General features: G+C 56.1%; 1 protein-coding gene across 3 annotated transcripts in view; it reads right to left on the bottom strand.

Moving 5' to 3' along the window:
• Window positions 1–239: 239 nt before the first annotated feature.
• Window positions 240–17,302, bottom strand: part of OLFM1 (olfactomedin 1) — a 37,688-nt gene continuing 20,625 nt past the window's right edge. For 2 of the 3 annotated variants that reach the window (XM_038548867.1, XM_038548866.1), the window contains exons 3-6: window positions 16,826–16,981; window positions 14,671–14,890; window positions 7,264–7,370; window positions 240–1,974 (exon numbers count right to left, since the gene is read on the bottom strand). In XM_038548867.1, the coding sequence (XP_038404795.1) occupies window positions 1,300–1,974; window positions 7,264–7,370; window positions 14,671–14,890; window positions 16,826–16,981 (1,158 nt within the window). In that variant the 3' untranslated portion in view covers window positions 240–1,299. Of the gene's footprint in view, window positions 1,975–7,263; window positions 7,371–14,670; window positions 14,891–15,073; window positions 15,403–16,825; window positions 16,982–17,302 lie in introns of those variants that run through there. The other variant, XM_038548868.1, reaches the window with a different exon arrangement.

Below are 17,302 nucleotides of genomic sequence, written 5' to 3'. Positions count from 1 at the left end.
CAGAGGTGCCCTGGGGGAGACCCCATGGCGGTGTGAGGTGGGGTCCCGGGGGTGTGGCCTCGGGTTTGATCCACCCCAGGGATGCGGAGCCCCAGGCTGGTCCTCTGGCCTCCGGGAGACGTGGGTCAGAGACCCAGTGGAGAACGTGTCCCAAACGTGGCCTCTCAGGAGACGCCCACCCGGACCCGGGCTCCGGAGGGCTCTGTCGTCTTTAAAACCTCAGAAACGACCAGCAAAGCGAAGACATCTCCTAATATCTTTATTGTTCCTTAGATAACGGGACGGTACAAAGTTCCCCTCGTTTTCACTGAGGATTGTACTTTCCGCGCGCTGTTGCCTTGGGCTCGTTCCTCTTTCAGCGGAAACTCGGTTTCCCTAGATAAGCCCTTCCTATCCGCAGTTACATTATTTAGATAATTTAACAAGAAGAGAGTAATTCCTTTATTATCCACATGAACTTGATAACCTCATTCTAAGGGTGAACACTGAAAAAAAAATTTTTTTTTTTTGTCTTTTTGGAAACAAAAACCATCCACGTATTAACCCCAAACTACGGCACGGCATTTACGACATTCATTGCATAAACTGAACACACAGAGCTACCACCTCAAGGAAACGACAGACAGACGTGGCACAGTATATCTACGGGGGACGCGAGCTCAAACAGGTGGGTGCTGCCGCCGTGCACGCCACGTCCAGCAGGCGCCAGACACGGGTCCGTGGGGACGCGGAGCCTCAGTGCAGCTCGGCTAAGACACAACACGCGGTCGAGAGACAGCAGCTGTGATGAGATGAGTCCCACTAGCCTATGGTGGCCCCTGCGGACGCCGAGCGCGGCCGGCCCGCGGGCCCTCGATGACACACAGCAGGCACGTCCACCAGAGCTGAGCGCGATCTAGGGGAATGTCCATGCGACCTAACAGTGGTTGTTCTCGGGCGAGAACGGGCCAACAGTCGTTGCCTTACTTTTGTAGGTTATTTGACCAGAATGGGGGCTGGGCCGGAGCGGCTGGGGGCTGGTGGGGGGACCAGGGATCTCTGGACTGCAGTTCCAGCTGCAAAGACGGGGCAGGGCGGGGGTGTGTGTGTGGGGGGGTCTCTTCCCAAGTGTGTCGCCCTCTCACTCGAACCGGAGGTGCACGGACATAACGCCACCACCACACGGTGCCGGAGCCCACGCTGCTGCTGCTTTTTCCAAAATTAGTATGATTAGTATCGTTAGGTTATCTCGGCAGCCGTTCCACAGGAATGTCCGTGTGAGTGAGGACCCAGACCCTCGGCCTCCCGGGCGGGAGACGGCTACAACTCGTCAGACCGGATGACGTGGAAGAGGGTGACGTTGTACAGGATCTGGTGGCCGTTGTTCCAAGCGTACAGGGCGCGGTCCTTGGGGTTGTAGTCCAACATGGAGATGTGGGAGTACTTGTTCTGGAAGGGGATGTCGATGTACTCGTAGGTCGAGGCGTTGGTCTGGTAGGCGTAGTGGACCTTGGTGCCTCCTGAGTAGCCGTTGGTGACATAGAGCGTCCCGCAGATGATGAAGGCCTCACCGGCACTGCGCTTGGGGTAGCTTGTGTTCCACGTCTGCAGCACCTGCAGGGACACGGGGTCCAGCTTGCTGATGACGATGTTGCCGGCATTCTGGTTGGTGGCGTAGACGGCCCACAGCCCGTTCTCGTCCACCATGAGGTCGATGTCCGAGTGACCGCCCCAGGCGTAGTGGTACATGTTGTTGTAGCCGGCATAGTCCAGGCTGCGCGTCTTGAGGATCGTCTCCGTCTTCAGGTCAAACCTGATGACGATGTGACTCTGGAACTTATTGAAGTAGATGGAGCCGTTGTACACCACCTGTCCCGTGCCAGACCAGGGGTGCGGGAGGCGGTGGGATGTGAAATTGTCCGTGGTCATGAAGTCGGTCATGGACTTGTACTCGCGGACAAAGCGGTTGTTGTGGTAGCCGTCCATGTACCAAACCTGTGGAGAGAGCAGCACACCCATTAGCGGCTCTGGGGGGAAGGCAGGGGGACATGTGCGGGGCTTCTCCCCCCGAGCCTCCCCTCTTCAGACTCCGTTTCATTAGCTCGGCAGCGGCCCGACCCCATGAGAAGAAGAAAGAACCAGGGGAAGATAACGAAGACAGGCAACGTCATGTCATGTCCTTCCCCTGAACCCGCAGGGCACTTGTCCAAGGGGATAGGACCGGCTCCCCTGCCTAGAATGGAGGGCCCAGTTTAGGGAAAGGATGAGGAGCACACTCTGTGAAGGGGGTCCAAGCCCTTGAGTCCACAGTTCAGGGAAGTGGGTGGCGAGAGAATCACCCCTGGGCCCCCTCTGCCTGTGCAGTGCCCAGGCAATGGGTTCCCTGCGCTCTCCCTGGCCAAGGGCACAGCAGGTGCTCACACTTATTTGGGGAAGGAAGGATCGTCATCAGTGTATGAACCCCAGAGCCAGCAAGACAGCGGTGCTGGAAGAGGAGAACACTCGCAGCCCCAGGCGGCTCCTGTGACATGGGGACCCATCGCCAAGGGCGCCAGGACAGGGCTTCTCATCCCACCAGGCTGTCACTGCGGCCCAGACTGGGTCGCCCCCGTCTGCGGGGCAGAAAGGCATTAACATGGCATGTGGGGCTCAGCACATGGCATCACTGTCACATTCAACCCCGGGGGCCTCCGCTCTAAGAGAAATGAGGGTTTTGTGCATGGCCCAGAGTGTCACAAGCCACCAAGATAACAAACCCAGGGGTGGCCCACGTTTGGGGTTACAGAGGAAGAGATTTCCGATTATTGCTTAAATGCCAGTTGACTTGAAAACTGTCTAGACTTTGTACAAAACGCTTTAGTCATTTTCAACCAATATGGGAGCAAATTAGAAAGCAATGCAGTTACTCAGAGGAAAATCTGCCGGGCTAACGCCATCCCCAGTGCATCTGTCTGGCAATAAGACAGCTGCTTTATCCATCAAGGCTCTGCTGGCTGCGGGAGAGATTACGGATGCCGGGCTTTCAGACACAGCATTACACATGCGTTAAAAATTAAAAAAAAAAAATCCTAACCTTGTTCCTGAGGCATCCATTTGGATGCTGAGAGGCAGATGCGCTTTTTGTTTTTAATGAGATTAAAAAAAAATGAAAAAAAACTAGGTCTCTTTTGAGGCTTTTATTACCCTTAGCCCCCGCAGACCAGCCCACGGTAATGCGGGTCTCGGATTAGAATGGGCGAGCGCAGTGCTGCCGGGGGGCTCCGGAGGCCCTGATCACACCCTCCTGTCTCTCCACTTGGCTTTCTCCTGAGACAGGGAGCTCACTGCTTCCTCCAAGACGGGGTTCCAACATTGTCCCCTCTAGCCCTCCCCTGACCCATGCCCGCAGGGACTGGCTCTCTCCCACTCAGCACAGAGAGCACTCCTGAATGTGTGCAAACACCTCCTCCCCCACGAGCAGGCCTGAGAACACAGGGGACCCCCAGGGTCTGGTGCCTCCCTCCTGGGGTGGGGGAGATGGGTGAAATGGGCACCGAATTGCTCAGGATTTGTAAACTGTCTCTTTTTCCCTGGAAATTAGCAAATTGGACATAGGGCACAAGGCTTCTGGAAAATGCAATTTAGGCTGGGAGGGGAAATCAGTACAAGGCCCTGAATGTTTAACAACCACAGCTGTTGGCCTGTGGCTGTAAGACACAAAAGAAGGCAGACCATCGCAGCCCTGAGGGACCCTGAGATAAGGGATCCCCTCCTTCCCAGTAGGCACCCCCTCTGGGTTCACTCCGATCTCTGGATTGGAATGCCTCGTTCTCCCCTCTCGTCCAAGTCCCAAGTTCACACAGAATCCCATCACCCCCAGGAGGCCTCACCCAACTCCCTGGCCTCGTCCAGAACCCCCATATCTAAACTCCTAGAGCTGGAACCTGGCAGCCCTCTGAGCCCCTGGGCACGCTCACTTCCTAGGACGATCGGATCGGACTCCAGAGATGGGGGCAGGCATGCGTGTTAAAGCTTCCTGGAGATGCCAATGTGCAGGCAAGGCTGGACCCTCTGGCTTGGTGCCTGAGCGGTGTTGCTGTTGGCCTGGGCCCCACTGCCCCGGTGATGCTGTCACATCCTGACTGGCCCCCAGGCCTGGTACTGCCTGATTGAACCTTCTAGAACTGTACTCCAGACCATCACTCCTCTATGAACCTGACCCCTCAGCTCCAGGCTCCTCCGTGCAGCATCCGGCTGCCTCTGCACCTGCCAGGCCAAGTCCCTGGCTCGGACACCCCCAGCCTGGTGCCTCTGTGCCCCACACTTGCTGCTCCCCCCTCCACTGATCAAGCTCACTCCTCGGAGGGCATTTCTTAAACCCCCCCTACACCCCCAGGCAGGAAGGTCTCAATTTTGTAGTGGGATGACTGGTCACCCCCAGAAGATATGTCCACATTCAGGAACCTGTAAATGTGACCCTTATTTAGAAAAGAGAGCTTTGCGGATGTCATGAAGGATCCCAGGATAGATTAGGGTGGGCCCTAAATCCAATGAGTGGTGTCTTAAGAGGAGTGACATAGGCACAGAGGGGCTGGCCTTTCTGGCAGCTGGCCTGGGACATCTACGGTGAAGCCAGCCAACGGGAGGGAAGGTGGTGTGGACTCCAGAAGGGTGGTCCACAGGCAGAGTCAGGGGAGGGGGTCTTCGGGGGGGGGCCACAGGCTGGCATCAGTGCCATCAGAAGCAGGTGGACCAGTCACCACTGAGAGAAGGCAGCTTCTGGACATGGTAGAGGGACACTAGAGTCCAGCATAGAGCCAGGCACACAGCTAGTGCTTAATAAAGGACTCAAGGAAGGAAGGGTGCAAAGGGAGCCTGAGCTAACCTAGTTGTGGCAGTTCAGTGAAAAGGCATCGGGAAGGTGTGGGGATGCGGCGGCTGTACCCACTCCTCGCGGCCTCCTAGGCGGGCACCCACCAGGAACCCTCTGCGTGGCGCTCCCTGCCCCCCGCCCTGCACCCCCTGCCTCTGACCACGCCCCTGAGGCAGCATGCCCCGAAGCTGACGTGGATTCTTGTTTCCCTTTGGAGCAAGTTACTGGTTTCCTAGGTGTGGAGGGAGAATGAAAAAGATCAAAACAAAACAGCTCTCTTCCAGATCAATGGCAGGGTCGGGGGACGCATCCCTCGCGGGCTGGGAGCGGGGATGTGGCTGTGCTGAGCACACGGCTCAGAATGGCCCAGGCCACAGGGCCGCAGGGCAGAGCTGCCAAAGGCCCCCGAAGCTCAGCGTCCCCGCCAGTGAGCTCCTCCCTTTCCCTTGCAGGCAGCTCCCAAGACAGCCTCCTCCCGCTGCCCCTTCTCCAAAGGCTCCATCCATCACCAGGGCCTCCTTTTCTGGAGGGCGATGGAGTCATCAAGCAGAGAACAGGTGTCTAATTATCAAGAGCATCCACCACCCCTCAACAGCTTTGTGAGCCGACATCCTCCCTGTCTGGGGCAGGCAAATAGCCTGCCTTCCAGGAGCCCCGATACTTGGGATCTGAAAAGAGATCTGAGCAGTGCTCTTTATGGCAGCAGGGCCAGAGGCCTGCGTGTGATGTTGGATGTGGACACAGCGCCTGGGCCCGGGTATGTGGGGCATGCGTGGTGGGCAGGCAGCCTGCAGGTGGTAGGGGGGCAGGGGGCGGTCTGGGGGTGCCCAGCCTGGAGCCTGGCACCTGCTGAAGATACTTGTTAATGAAACCACTGACCAGCCTTTCCCAGGACCGTGGGCATGATACTGGACTGGGGTTTTCTCATCAAACAGCAGAGGTAAAGGGTGACTGACCTCCACACCGGCAGGTGACTGGAGGGTCACTGGAGGCCCAACCTGGACAGGCAGGCAGAGGGCTCCGCTGAGGGCCAGGCACGCGCATTGGGGCACTACCACCAGCCTCTCTCATGTTAACTATCAATGTGCACACAGAAGGGCTTAGTTGTGCCAGCACAGAGCCCTGCTGCCTCACCATCGCCAAACCCGGAACAGAGCCGGGGTTCCCCGGGAGGGTGTGGACTGGAAGACCAACCGGGATAACAGCCCATTAGACGGTCACAGAACTAGCAAGCATCAGCTAACTGTCCCCACTTAGAACATAAAACAGAAACCACCCCATGAACACCTGTCTGCACTCGCACCCTGGCTTTGCAGTCCTGGGTCGGGCCCTCCAGTGTCCTCTGTCGCCCAGGCTGGAATGAGCTCCAGGGAGGCGCTGCGCTGCCTGCCTGCGCTGGGGGCAGGAGGGGAGATACACAGATCAGGGGCCTCCAGAGGGCCCGCGGCCACGGCCCCTCGCCCACCAACGTCCCAAGAGAAAGTGAGCTGCCACCTCAAGTCCGAAATGCAAGAGACATTGCTTCCTGTTGCCCAGCAGGCCTGGCAGTGGGGGAGGGGAGCTGCAGAGACCAGAAATCTGGGAGAGAGGAAGTGACCCTGACCCTTCCCTTCCCAGTAAGAGTCCTCCAGACAAGGCCCAGAAGTCCCACTCTGGATCCCACCCGGAAAAAGAGTAGAGTAGCTTTTTTTTTTTTTTTTTTTTTAAAGTGATCAGTTTATAAACATCCTGTAAGCCCCTGAAAACCAGGGGGTGGGTAGGAGTCACCCCAGACTGTGGCGAGTTCACCCGGGGCTTAGCCAGTGAGAGGGCGCATGGCCAGAGGACACATGGCCCAGATGGCGTCTCTGCACTCAGCCGGCTGGCCTTCCCCCACACCCCAGGGAGGCTCCCAGGAGGTCACACCCCAGGCCCTGCTTTTCTTTCCTTTTCTGAGTTTTTTACTCAGGGAGGAAATGTCTGGGGAAAAAAGAACACGGTCTCTTCCCTAAATCAAAGAGGAACACGGGTTTCCATCAGCCTTGAAAGGAGTAACAAATGAGACACAAATGAGATGCCTTTAAACTAAGAAAGGCTCCTAATGGGTGCTCCTCCTGGAGCACAGGTGGGGCTGGGAGTGTCTGGAAGGTTCCGGATGCAGAGCCAGACTCGGGCTCCCCTCCCCTGTTCTCCAGCTGGAGACGGTTTGCAGGGGTCCACCTGTCCTGACAATTACCATCTTTCCCATATCGGTTCCCACCCCTGTGGTCTGTGACCTCAGCCAGTACCTGAGCCCCTCCCTGAAGCTGCGGGGAACCAACCCCCAGGGGTGCCCAGCTGCGCTCAAGCCAACAAATGCTTGAGTGGGTGTCCGGGTACGTGGGCACTGAAGTGAGGGCCAGATATTCGGGGGATGGAGACCCAGGCCCAGGCCCGGTGCAGGAGGCACTTACCCTGTTATCACCTTCTGGAGCCAGAGGGTCTGTCATCCAGGACCCGAACCTTGAGCCAGAGGTCTTGACAGTCACAGGGTCGCTGATGCCCGTCAGCTTGCCACAGGCTGGAAGACAGTGCACAGCACAGGACAGTGAGTCCCCTGGCCGGACCCCGACCATCCACTGCAGGAAGATGTGGTGACACACGCAGCCCCAAAGGCCAGAGAAGCCCCCTCCCCACCCAAACAGAGCCACTGAGGCCAGGCTGGGCAGGGAAGGGGAGGAACAGCCGCCCTGCCACCCCTCCCACCCCCGGCCTCACGCCCTCTGTCCTGAGGGACTTGGGGGTGGAGGTGGAGGTGGAGGCGCTACAGCAGCACATGTGGAGGACCAGCCTCGCCAGGACACAGTTTCCTTCTCTGGGCAGTGGGCACAGCAGCCGCCCCAGCCTCTAAGGCTGCAGGACAGAGAGCATCCCTGGTCCCCAGGTTGTTAGGCTCCAGGCAGGGCTCCGGGCAGGGCTCCACCTGTTCCTGAGGCACCTCTTTGGGAGGTGCCCCCGGGCCTGCACCCTTCGGCCAGTTAGAACCGGAGTAGGGGAAAGACCAATTCCGCCCCTTTGCTGGAGACCCTGAGAGCGTCCCCTGCAGGGGGAGAAGGTCCCTTCTGCCTGGGGGAACCCTGCGGCCAGAAGGCAGGGACTCCCAAGGCACTGACGGACGAGCAGGGCAGCGGGACAGATGGGGCCTCGAATGCGGCCTCAGCCCCACCCAGCTCACAGACGCCGGCCCGGAGGGACTCAGGGCGACGCCACCACAGGGACACAGCCGAGGCCGGGATCCGGTGCTCCCTGCCCAGCGCCCTTCCCACAGCCCTGCCGGCCTGCTCGGTGCACCTGCCAGCCCGGCCCCTCCACTCCCGCCCGACACCAGCCTTGTGCACTGCCACTTAGGTCTTCCAGGATAAGTGAGCCCCAGCCTGGAGAGCCAAGGCGTTCCTGCACCACGGCAGCCGGATCAGCACGTGGACACAGTGCACTCAGCAAGGTCCCCGGAAGATCCGGGAGCTTTCAGAAGATTGTCAGTGACTTAACCCGGGGACACCGTTTAGCTGGGATAATCCCACAAAGCATAGGGTGGGCCGGGCCTCAGAAGCAGGTCTCTATGAACTTAAAGCATTAGCATCATCACACAGGACAGACCCCCGACACCCCAGCCCAGTGCCTGGGGTCCCCGTCTCCCCATCTCCTCGTGCTGGCGGGGGGACACAGATGCTGGAGGGAGGGACAAGAGCTGCCTGCAGGTGCAGGTAGGAGCGGGGCTGGCTTTGCACCCAAATCCCTGTCGGTGGCACCGCCCTGCTCACACGTGGCTGCTGTCTTCGGTCCACACCTATTTTTACCCGCCTATCCCTTCCCCACTTTCCAGATTTCCTGTCTGTGCCACTTTCAGGAGCAATCGTGTGCTCTCCCACATAAATACGGTCCCCTCACAGCCCGCGGTTTCCTGGCAGGACTCATGGCTCGTGGGGCTGGTGGCATGTCTGCAGGCGTGCCAGGTCCCTGCTAAGAATGCCAGCAAGCTCGCTGGGCTCCTGTCTGTGGGAGGACAAGGGGATGGAGGAAGGCTCAGGGGTCAGCAGCATCTACAGGGACAGGAAGACCAAGGAGGTGGTCAGGGCTGGTGACCCCTGCGCTCTCTTGGTTCCTATGACCTGGGGACTCCGGGCTGCCTCCGGGAGACAGCAGCTTCTCTGAACTTGGGGTGGGAATCGGGAGATGTTGACAGGGGCCACCTCCAGCCACCAGGGGCCAGCGGTCCTGCCGGCAGCCTGGAAGGAGGTGCCGTCACCCCCAGGGGTGTCATGGCTCAGGGAGCTTCGTGGGCCCGTGGGTTTTCCATCCAATAGCACGCGATGGGACCAGGTGCCACACAGTGTGATGCCAACTCAAGTCTGCGCAGCCACAGCCCCTGTGCTAGATGACTTCTCCGAAGGAGACCAGATGTCTGTCCTCCGCATCACACCTGGCAGGTGAAGATGGTGGGCCAGCACCCCAGCTCCACTCGGATGCCTGGCCCTTCCCACCTCCATGCCTTTGCCCAGCCTGTTCCTCCACCTGGCAGGCCCCTCCACCCACCCTCCCACCTATCCTGGATCGTTGGCCCAAACCCATGCCTCTGCCTTTGGAACACTGCCCACCTGGTCCTCACTGACTCATGCTGGCCACCACACATTTCCTGGGGCCTCAGACCCCTGCGTCCAGGTCTCGCTGCCCAAGGCCACAAGCTTGTTGCACTCTTACTATTTCCTCAAGGCTCTGCCTGCAGGATTGGCCATGAACGAGCGAGTGAATCATCTCCCAGGTACTTAGAGGTAAAATGATTCACGTCTCAGAAAACCCTCACGCGTCTGTCCTTCCCCACACACCTCGGCAGAGGGGATGGGAGGTGACGCAGGGTCACCCTCCTCCAACTCTGGCACAGATAGTTTCCTTTTTCCGTAAGCACAGGGCGTAGCTGTGGGGGGAGCTTCTAGAAGGGTGCCTGATGCTCAGTGGACATAGCGGCCGCTCTCCAGACCATGGGTTCAGAATAAAGATGTGGAGAACAGTCGGTGTCAGGGCTGCTTTGGACCGCCCGCCCCACTGCATCCTGCCCACTGGGGGCTTTGGGCCACCGCAGGGACACAGGTTGCAGGTCAGGTATGATCTGGAGGGGGAGGCTCTGAGGTAGCGCCAGCCCCCGGCCTTCCCAGGGCTGAAGTTTGCCCCTCACCCCGGTGCTCCTGGCGCCACGGGCAGAGCACCAGCCTCCCCAGCCCCTTGGAGGGATCAGAGTGTAAAGAAAAGGGTCTGGCTGGCCTGGGAGCCCCACTCTTCCAACCACTGGCTGCAGGCTCAGGTCTCCAGGGCCTACAGGGCTGCAGGCTGCCCCCACCCTGCTTGAGTCAGGGAGTTATTTTTGGTTCTCTGTCCAGACTGGTTCTGCCAAGACCTCAGGAGCTAACAGGATCTATAAAAGCCCCATGGCAGAGCCTCATGGAGGAGTCTTGGCACATTCAGTTCAGGAAAGTGTCCCTCTCCGTCACGAGGGCTCAGGATGTGCGTAAGGAGGGGAGGAGGCTGCACCCTGAGCAGGTGCAGCTTAAAGGAGGTGGAGCTCCAGGGCCAGCGCTCCCAGCTGGGAGGGCCTGGCAGCCCTTGAGAGCCCAGGACCAGAGCCCAGGACGGGTCTCAGTGGGGGGGACACCTTGCAAAGCCGGGATCCGGGACAAAGCAGTGCCCTGCAGATGAAATCATTCACCTCTTGCTATTCCTAGAAGGAATCCACTTCTGAACAACAGCTGGGACAGTCTCCACAGGGAGCCCTGAGCAGGCCCAGGGTGGCAAGCCCACCAAGGGACCAGGGCACAGATCAGAGTGAGGGGCCCAGAGCCCGGTAGCAGGCAGTCTGGGCTCTGGGCTTCTGTTCTCCCTTGGTCCCAGCTTTTATCCCTGGTGGACTGGGAACAGTGCAAAGCTGGGAGCTTGGGCAGACATACGTCCTTGCAGGTGCAACAACCCGAGGACGGAGCAGACCTCACGCAAGCTGTACACACGGACCCAGAGCCTGGGAGTGGCACCAGGAGACCCCTCACCAGGCACAACTCCGAGTGCTTCCTGGGAGGACTTCAGAAGGGGAAGCCTGCCCTGCCAGGATCCCTCTTGGGTCAACACGTGAGTGGCACATCAGGCGTGGGCTTGCTTCTTTCCCGTGGGGGCTTCCACAGGCGGAGGCATCCCAAACTCAGCTCTTGGATCCTCCACTGAATGCAAAACCCACTTGTGCTACTTATCATCACCCATGCCAGCCGCACCCTCCCCCAGCCCCTCCAGACCCCTGGGTGCAGGTCAGGGCCCATCCCTCTGCCTTCCTGAGCCTGCCGCATCTCGAGGGTTAGAGAAGAGGAAGGAGCCTTCAGACCTGCCTCCCCCAGGAAAGAGCACCCAGGATGTTGTGCCAAGGCAAAGCACCCTGCCCTGACACCTAAACTGGAGAGACGTCTACACGCTGGTGGTTATCAACGGGGATGCTGGGCTGGTGGGGAGGCTGAAGCCCACCGGGCTTCATTCACTTGTGTTCTCAGTGGAAAGGAGACTCCTAGAGGTTCTGATGCCGGGGCTCTGGGTGTCAGGGCACTTCCTTTCCACCCAGGATGGTGTAACTCAGCTAAAACTCAGCTCTTCCCCCACCCCACTGCCCCCATTGTACAGACAACAATATTGAGGCCTGAAGCTAACCAGGCACAGGAGATGCTCAGAGCATATTGGTGTATGAACAGCATCTTGCCTTGGATCCTGAGTCTCTGGCTCAGTCAGTTGGGCTTCTGGGTCATCTGCCTCGGCAGGTTCTCCATGGGGTGACAGTGAACTCTCATGCCCCAGCCTGGGGGACAGGGTCCCTAGGCAGCTCTGGCATTCTCCTGTCTGGAAACCAGGGGAGCTCAGGGGAGTGGTCAGAGGCTGCCTTCCTTGCAGAGGATGCCCAGAGATGCTGAGCCTCACCTCCAGTTTTAGAAATGGAGTTTCAGAGTCATTTCCGGCTGAGCATCTGGGAAAAACATTACGATCCCATAGAGAGAGGAATCTTTGCAAATAGAAACAGAAAACAAACAGAATCTTCTTTTTTCCCTGTGTATGTTTTGGGATCAGGAATTACCTGTCATGCTAACCTAAAGAGAAGGTGGCCACAGGGAGGGAACCCACTGAAAGCACTCTGGGGGGAGCTTCAGCGTCTACACTGGGGAGGAGACTTCAGATCTAGGAGCCAAGGCTCTGAGAGAGCGGGATGGGGGGTGGGGTGGGTGGGTGGGCAGGCTACCAGGAGGAGGCTACATCCTGCAGGAGCCCCAGCCCCTGGGACAGCTGTCGGTGCAGAGGGGAGGGGGCCCAGAGTGCAGGAGGCGGGCTCCTCTGCTCTATGCTCAGGGGACCTCCAAGCAAGCAAACAGGCTGCTAAGGTGCTGCCCATTTGGGAGATGAATGTGGTCCTCCAGTTACTGAGCTTGAATGGAGACTTCGGGAGAGGGAGGAGCTACTGTTCAATCTATTATCTGCCTACTTATCTACCACCACACCTACCCACCCACCTGTCTGTCCATCTATGGACCCATTATATCTACCTGCCCGCCTATCTGCCTGCCTATCACACTGCTGGGCACAGGGGATGTGCCAGGATGTGAGGCATCCCTGGACTCACACGGCGATCCCATGGCACGGGGACTCCTCTACCTTCACTGTACAGATAAACAGGTGGCTGCCACTGGAGACAGTCAGGGCCTGGGGAGAGTCCCACGGCTGCAGAGTGACGCTTCACTACCTTACGACATTGCCTGCTGTAGCTCCGGGCTCTCACGCTTTGGCATTCATCTGAATCCCCCAGGTGCTAGTTAAATGCAGATCCCTAGGCTCCTTGCAGATTCCAGCTCAGCAGGTCTACCTACAAGACCAGGTTTTTCTCCAGAAAGAAACACACAGGCAAGAAAACACGGCTGCATTCCGGTGGGAGAGCATGCAGCCCCTGGGAGTCAGCCTCTCTCTTTACTCCCAGACCAACCATCTCAGCGGCCCCAAGGGTAACTGTGTGAAAGCCCCAAGATCCTAAGCTGCAAGGAAAATGCATGCAGCTTCTAAAAATAGGCCAGGTACAGATGGAAAGGCTGCTCGTCCCAAGCGGGGTGGCATCCCCCTTGGAGAGGCCTGTGGCTTCTGGGTGTTTAAAACTTTCCACTCAGAATTTCTGCTTTGCTCCTTGACCGCCTACTGGGAAAGTGCAGAGGTCCCATCTCAGTTTCTCGCTGGTATACACAGTCTGTATCCCAGGGAGGGGATAAGATAACCAATAAACCCCCGCCCCTGGATTCTTCAGAGGCAGAGAGAGACCCCTGGGTGGGGGTGTTTGGAGGGTCTGGACCGAGAGAGGTGGTCAGCGTAGGCTAGTTCTAAGTAGAAACCCCAACCTGTGCCCAGTGGAAATAACTACATAACCCGTAGTCATAAGGATAGCCCCGTAACTGTGAACATTCTAAACATCCACACCGACCCCTGGCATGTCAGAACGGGAAGCGCTGTGGAGACTGCTCGGCCCCAACCCCTCCTGGGGGCCATCCCAGGTCCCCTGGCCCCTGACACGCCAGGACTGGGGCTCCATGAAGCACATCACTGGAAAAACGCAGTAGACAATCCCTTGTGTGACACAGCAGAAGTGCCCACGTTAAAGCAGATTAAACTTCTAACGCCTCTCATGGTCCTCCTCGGGTCTGGGGGACTTTCGAGTGTTTGCCTTTGCTGGGAGGCCTACAGTGGCGTTCAAGACCAGCTGGACATGCAGACCTGCTCCATCCAACGGGGGGGCTGGCCGACTACTTCCTTGCCCTTCAGATGTTCTCTCCCTTTCACCTCAGGCACCAGGGATTTTAAAAAGTATTTACTACTCTGGGACATTTTAAGTTTATAAGAAGGCATTTGGGGTGTGTGGTGGTGGGGGTAGGTGAGGGAATCAAGTTAGAATATCAGATAAAACCTAAGGGCAACTTCTTCATAAACGAAAATTACCCAAAAAATTACCCCAAGGTATCCTAAGAAATATACAGTATGAACATGAGCAACCATGGTGTCAAAAAACAGGAGGTGAGAAGTGCCAGCTAGTCCTCACATGAAAATCTAAGAATGGACTGGAGGTTGAAATGTGCCAGAAGTGGGCTCAGATGCCAACAAGTCAAGATTTGTGAAAGCAACCAACAGGGATGTTGATAAGGTGAGTGGGAATTCAAACACAGCCCAGAATCTGGCGGGGGGGGGGGCGTCCCCCAGAAAGCAACAACAGGGTGCAGGAGCCCATGGACTCAGAGGCTCCCTCCATCCAAGCTGTTGGGATGGACCAATGCTTTTACTCGCTGTGAATGGCCAGTCCTCTTACGGCGCCGTGACCAGATTTTCTTTCCTTGTGTATCCAAACTACGCATGATCTGCTATCTCGGGAGTTTCGTCAGCCCTTGTTCCCAACCTGGAGAGAATCCGAGATGTATGTTTCCAGCCCTATTAAACTTGTGTCCTAAACTCACCCACTACACACACAGACGCACGCACTCACGTGTGCAAGCGCACATACACACACATACAGATGGTATGTGGCGTCTAATGCTTTTTTTTTTCCAGATGTGTGACTTCATGGGGTCGGTGAGCTGCCCTTTGCACGGGGTGGGTCAGTGGCTGAGGGTGAGTGCCACCTACGCTCCTAAGCGGAAGCCCTACCCAGGAGCCCTAATCCGGCCAGGGCCTCCCAGAAGCCAGGCGGGCGCTGTCCAACTTCAGCACCACTCCCTATGCCTGCACGACAGCGGAGGTGGCAGGTGCAGCGCCATGGCCCCGCAGGGTTCTGGTCCTACCTAGTTTTTGCATGCATGCACGGAGCCTTTCTTCAAGATTGGACACTCTGCTCTGAAGTTCATCGTAGTCATAGGCGCCAATTTCCTCTTGCAGCTCGTTAAGCACTGACGTCAGATTCTGGACCTCCTCCTTAAATTGCAATACCAATTTGGCATCGGCCTTGTACTCTTCCAACACAGGTATCAAAGGCCTAAGTTCATCCATTTTCGCTTTTATCGCCTGCAAGGTTAAAATAAGCTGGGTTCAGTGCTCTGCGTGCAAAAACTTGCAACACCCTTCCTTGGCCTGGCTTCTCCCCGGGCGAGGGAGCATGTGTGTACACTCCTGTTTCATTTATGGGTTTATGTATTCTGGCCCAAGAGAGTTAGAAGAGCATATTAACCAGTCTTCAGAACACCAACATATTTGGGAAAGGTCTTTATTGTCAGTTTAGAATGCAACATCTTAAGGTTACATGCTTTTAGTCACACACACAAAGTTTCTTTTTTTTTTTTTCTTTTTCAAAAAATGCATTGACAAGGGTTTCAAACTATCCATGGAATGCATCTACAGTCGCATGCAAAAGAGGATCCTGGTTGTGTTCAAGGTTCCTTAGTGATATGGTGCTAAGTATTGGAAAATAATAGTAAAAATGCATGGTGCAAAAGCTCTCTGACCCTCTTTCATGGTTACATGGGAGTGGACTGCTTCTTCAGTCACTGCAGCATTGAAAAAACTCTTTTAAGTTAGCCCTGCAAGCAAGAAAATGAAATACCGTTGAAGAGCTACCTCACTAGCCTGCCTTAAACAGACAGCCATTCATAGACAAATATTTTCATGGTCACTTAAAAAAAAAAATCACACTTCATTGCCAGATTTAGTCCAAACCAACGGCTTTAACGGTTATAGAGATTCCCTCACAGTTCCTGGTGGAATTCATAATGCAATTAAAGCATGGTCAAATGCCAGGGGTTGCTTTTTTCTCCCCCGGGGCCATACGGCCCCAAATTTTGGAACTGGGAGAGACGCCTGCGTGGACAGTGCCTGCAAAGACGAGCTAGCCCATGGTGGCTAAAGATGCCCCCGTCTTCAGAGGAATTGGAATCTACCATGGCGAAGGGAATGCTGGCCTTTCAGGGAGAGACACAAACTCTTTGGTCAGGCGGGTCGAAATTTCTCTCCGAGATAATTCACGATGACGTGTCAGAAGCAAGGACAACATGTTCACCTGCCTCCAACGTGAGCAATCGGCTCATTGCTCCTCAAGAGGATCAGGCCTGCCATTATTTTATTTATAATATAGATTTATTACTTCGTTAGCCTGCCGTTTCGTCTATATAATGTATCGCTTTTAAAAGCGGATTAGTTCTTGCTTCATGCAGGGAGCACATCAAAGGAAAACATTAGCATAAAAAGGACAGGAAGACAGAGCATCAGCAATTTCTAGTCAAGCGGGGCTGTGTAATTTGACCTGTTCATTTATATCCGGCCTAGATTGCTAATTAACATGCATGTATACCTTAATTAAGGTGCATATAATTTTTCAATTTGATCATTTTGAAGCTGAGCAAACTAGAGGCATATATATATACATATTTCTATATATGTATATATAATTTTAGGTCAAACTCTGGCCTTAATGTCCAGAGTTACCCGGAGAGAAGAAAAACGAAAACAAAAACCACTTACCAGGAAGTGAGAAAGATGTTGGTGTCTCTCTCTTTCCTCCCTGCAAATCTACAGTGTGCCTTGTCATAGCTAAATTAGGTCAGATGTGAAAAATTGCCCTGAGTGATCCCTGCTCAGAAATGGCTCTAATCAATTAAGTTAATCCTTGGCTAATGTGATTTACCTACAGCAGCTGCAGAATGACAAGGACCAGTCGTGTCCCTTCCCAGCTCATTTGTGCACTGGCTTGAGAAGCCAGGTCCTGGGACCCCAGCCTGAGAAGCTAACGGGAGCTGAAAACCACTGCTCCATCCATCCATCCAACCATCCCTTTCATGGGCCCTTTTGCCAAACCAGGGCGAGGGCAGCCCGCCTCTCCGTTCCCAAGGATGGAGGCCGCGTTCAAGGCAAAGGGCAATTTCTGCAGGGCTCCTCCCCCACCCCGAGTTTCTATTTCTGGAGGGGAAGGGGATGGCAGGAAAGGACAAGGAGAGGGAGGATACATACCTTGAACTGCCTGGCCAGGTGTTGCTTATGGCTCTCCTCCACCTGTTTGAACTTGGACTCCAGCCCTTTCATTTGGTTCTCCATCTTCTCCACGTACTGCAAGTCCCTCTGAGTCCGCCTGTCCAGGACCTCTATGGACTGAGACATGTTTTGCACCTGCCAAAAAGGCAACAGGTTCAGGAAAGGAGCGGCAACAGGCGCCCACGCCTGCCGTCATATCTGCCTCTTAATACATGACAGTGACCTTTTTTTCCATGCGGCCGACGCACTGGGAACCAGAGGCGGCCCATGCATTATTTACCAGTTAATCACCAGCGTCGGGGAGTGTTATGACCAAGAACTCCCCAAACAGAGCAAATTGGTTTGGTAAACATTTCCTCTGCCATGTTCCAGAATGCTTGCTCTCACAGCCAGGGATGCAACAGGAGCCCCGGGTCCTCCCTGCTCACAGCTCCAGGTGTATATGGCTTTGGGTGA

Source organism: Canis lupus, chromosome 9 (genome assembly GCF_011100685.1).
Source record: "Canis lupus familiaris isolate Mischka breed German Shepherd chromosome 9, alternate assembly UU_Cfam_GSD_1.0, whole genome shotgun sequence".
Taxonomy (NCBI): Eukaryota; Metazoa; Chordata; class Mammalia; order Carnivora; family Canidae; genus Canis; species Canis lupus.
Note: the sequence above shows the minus strand (reverse complement) of the source record. Positions and strands in the feature narration are given on the sequence as shown.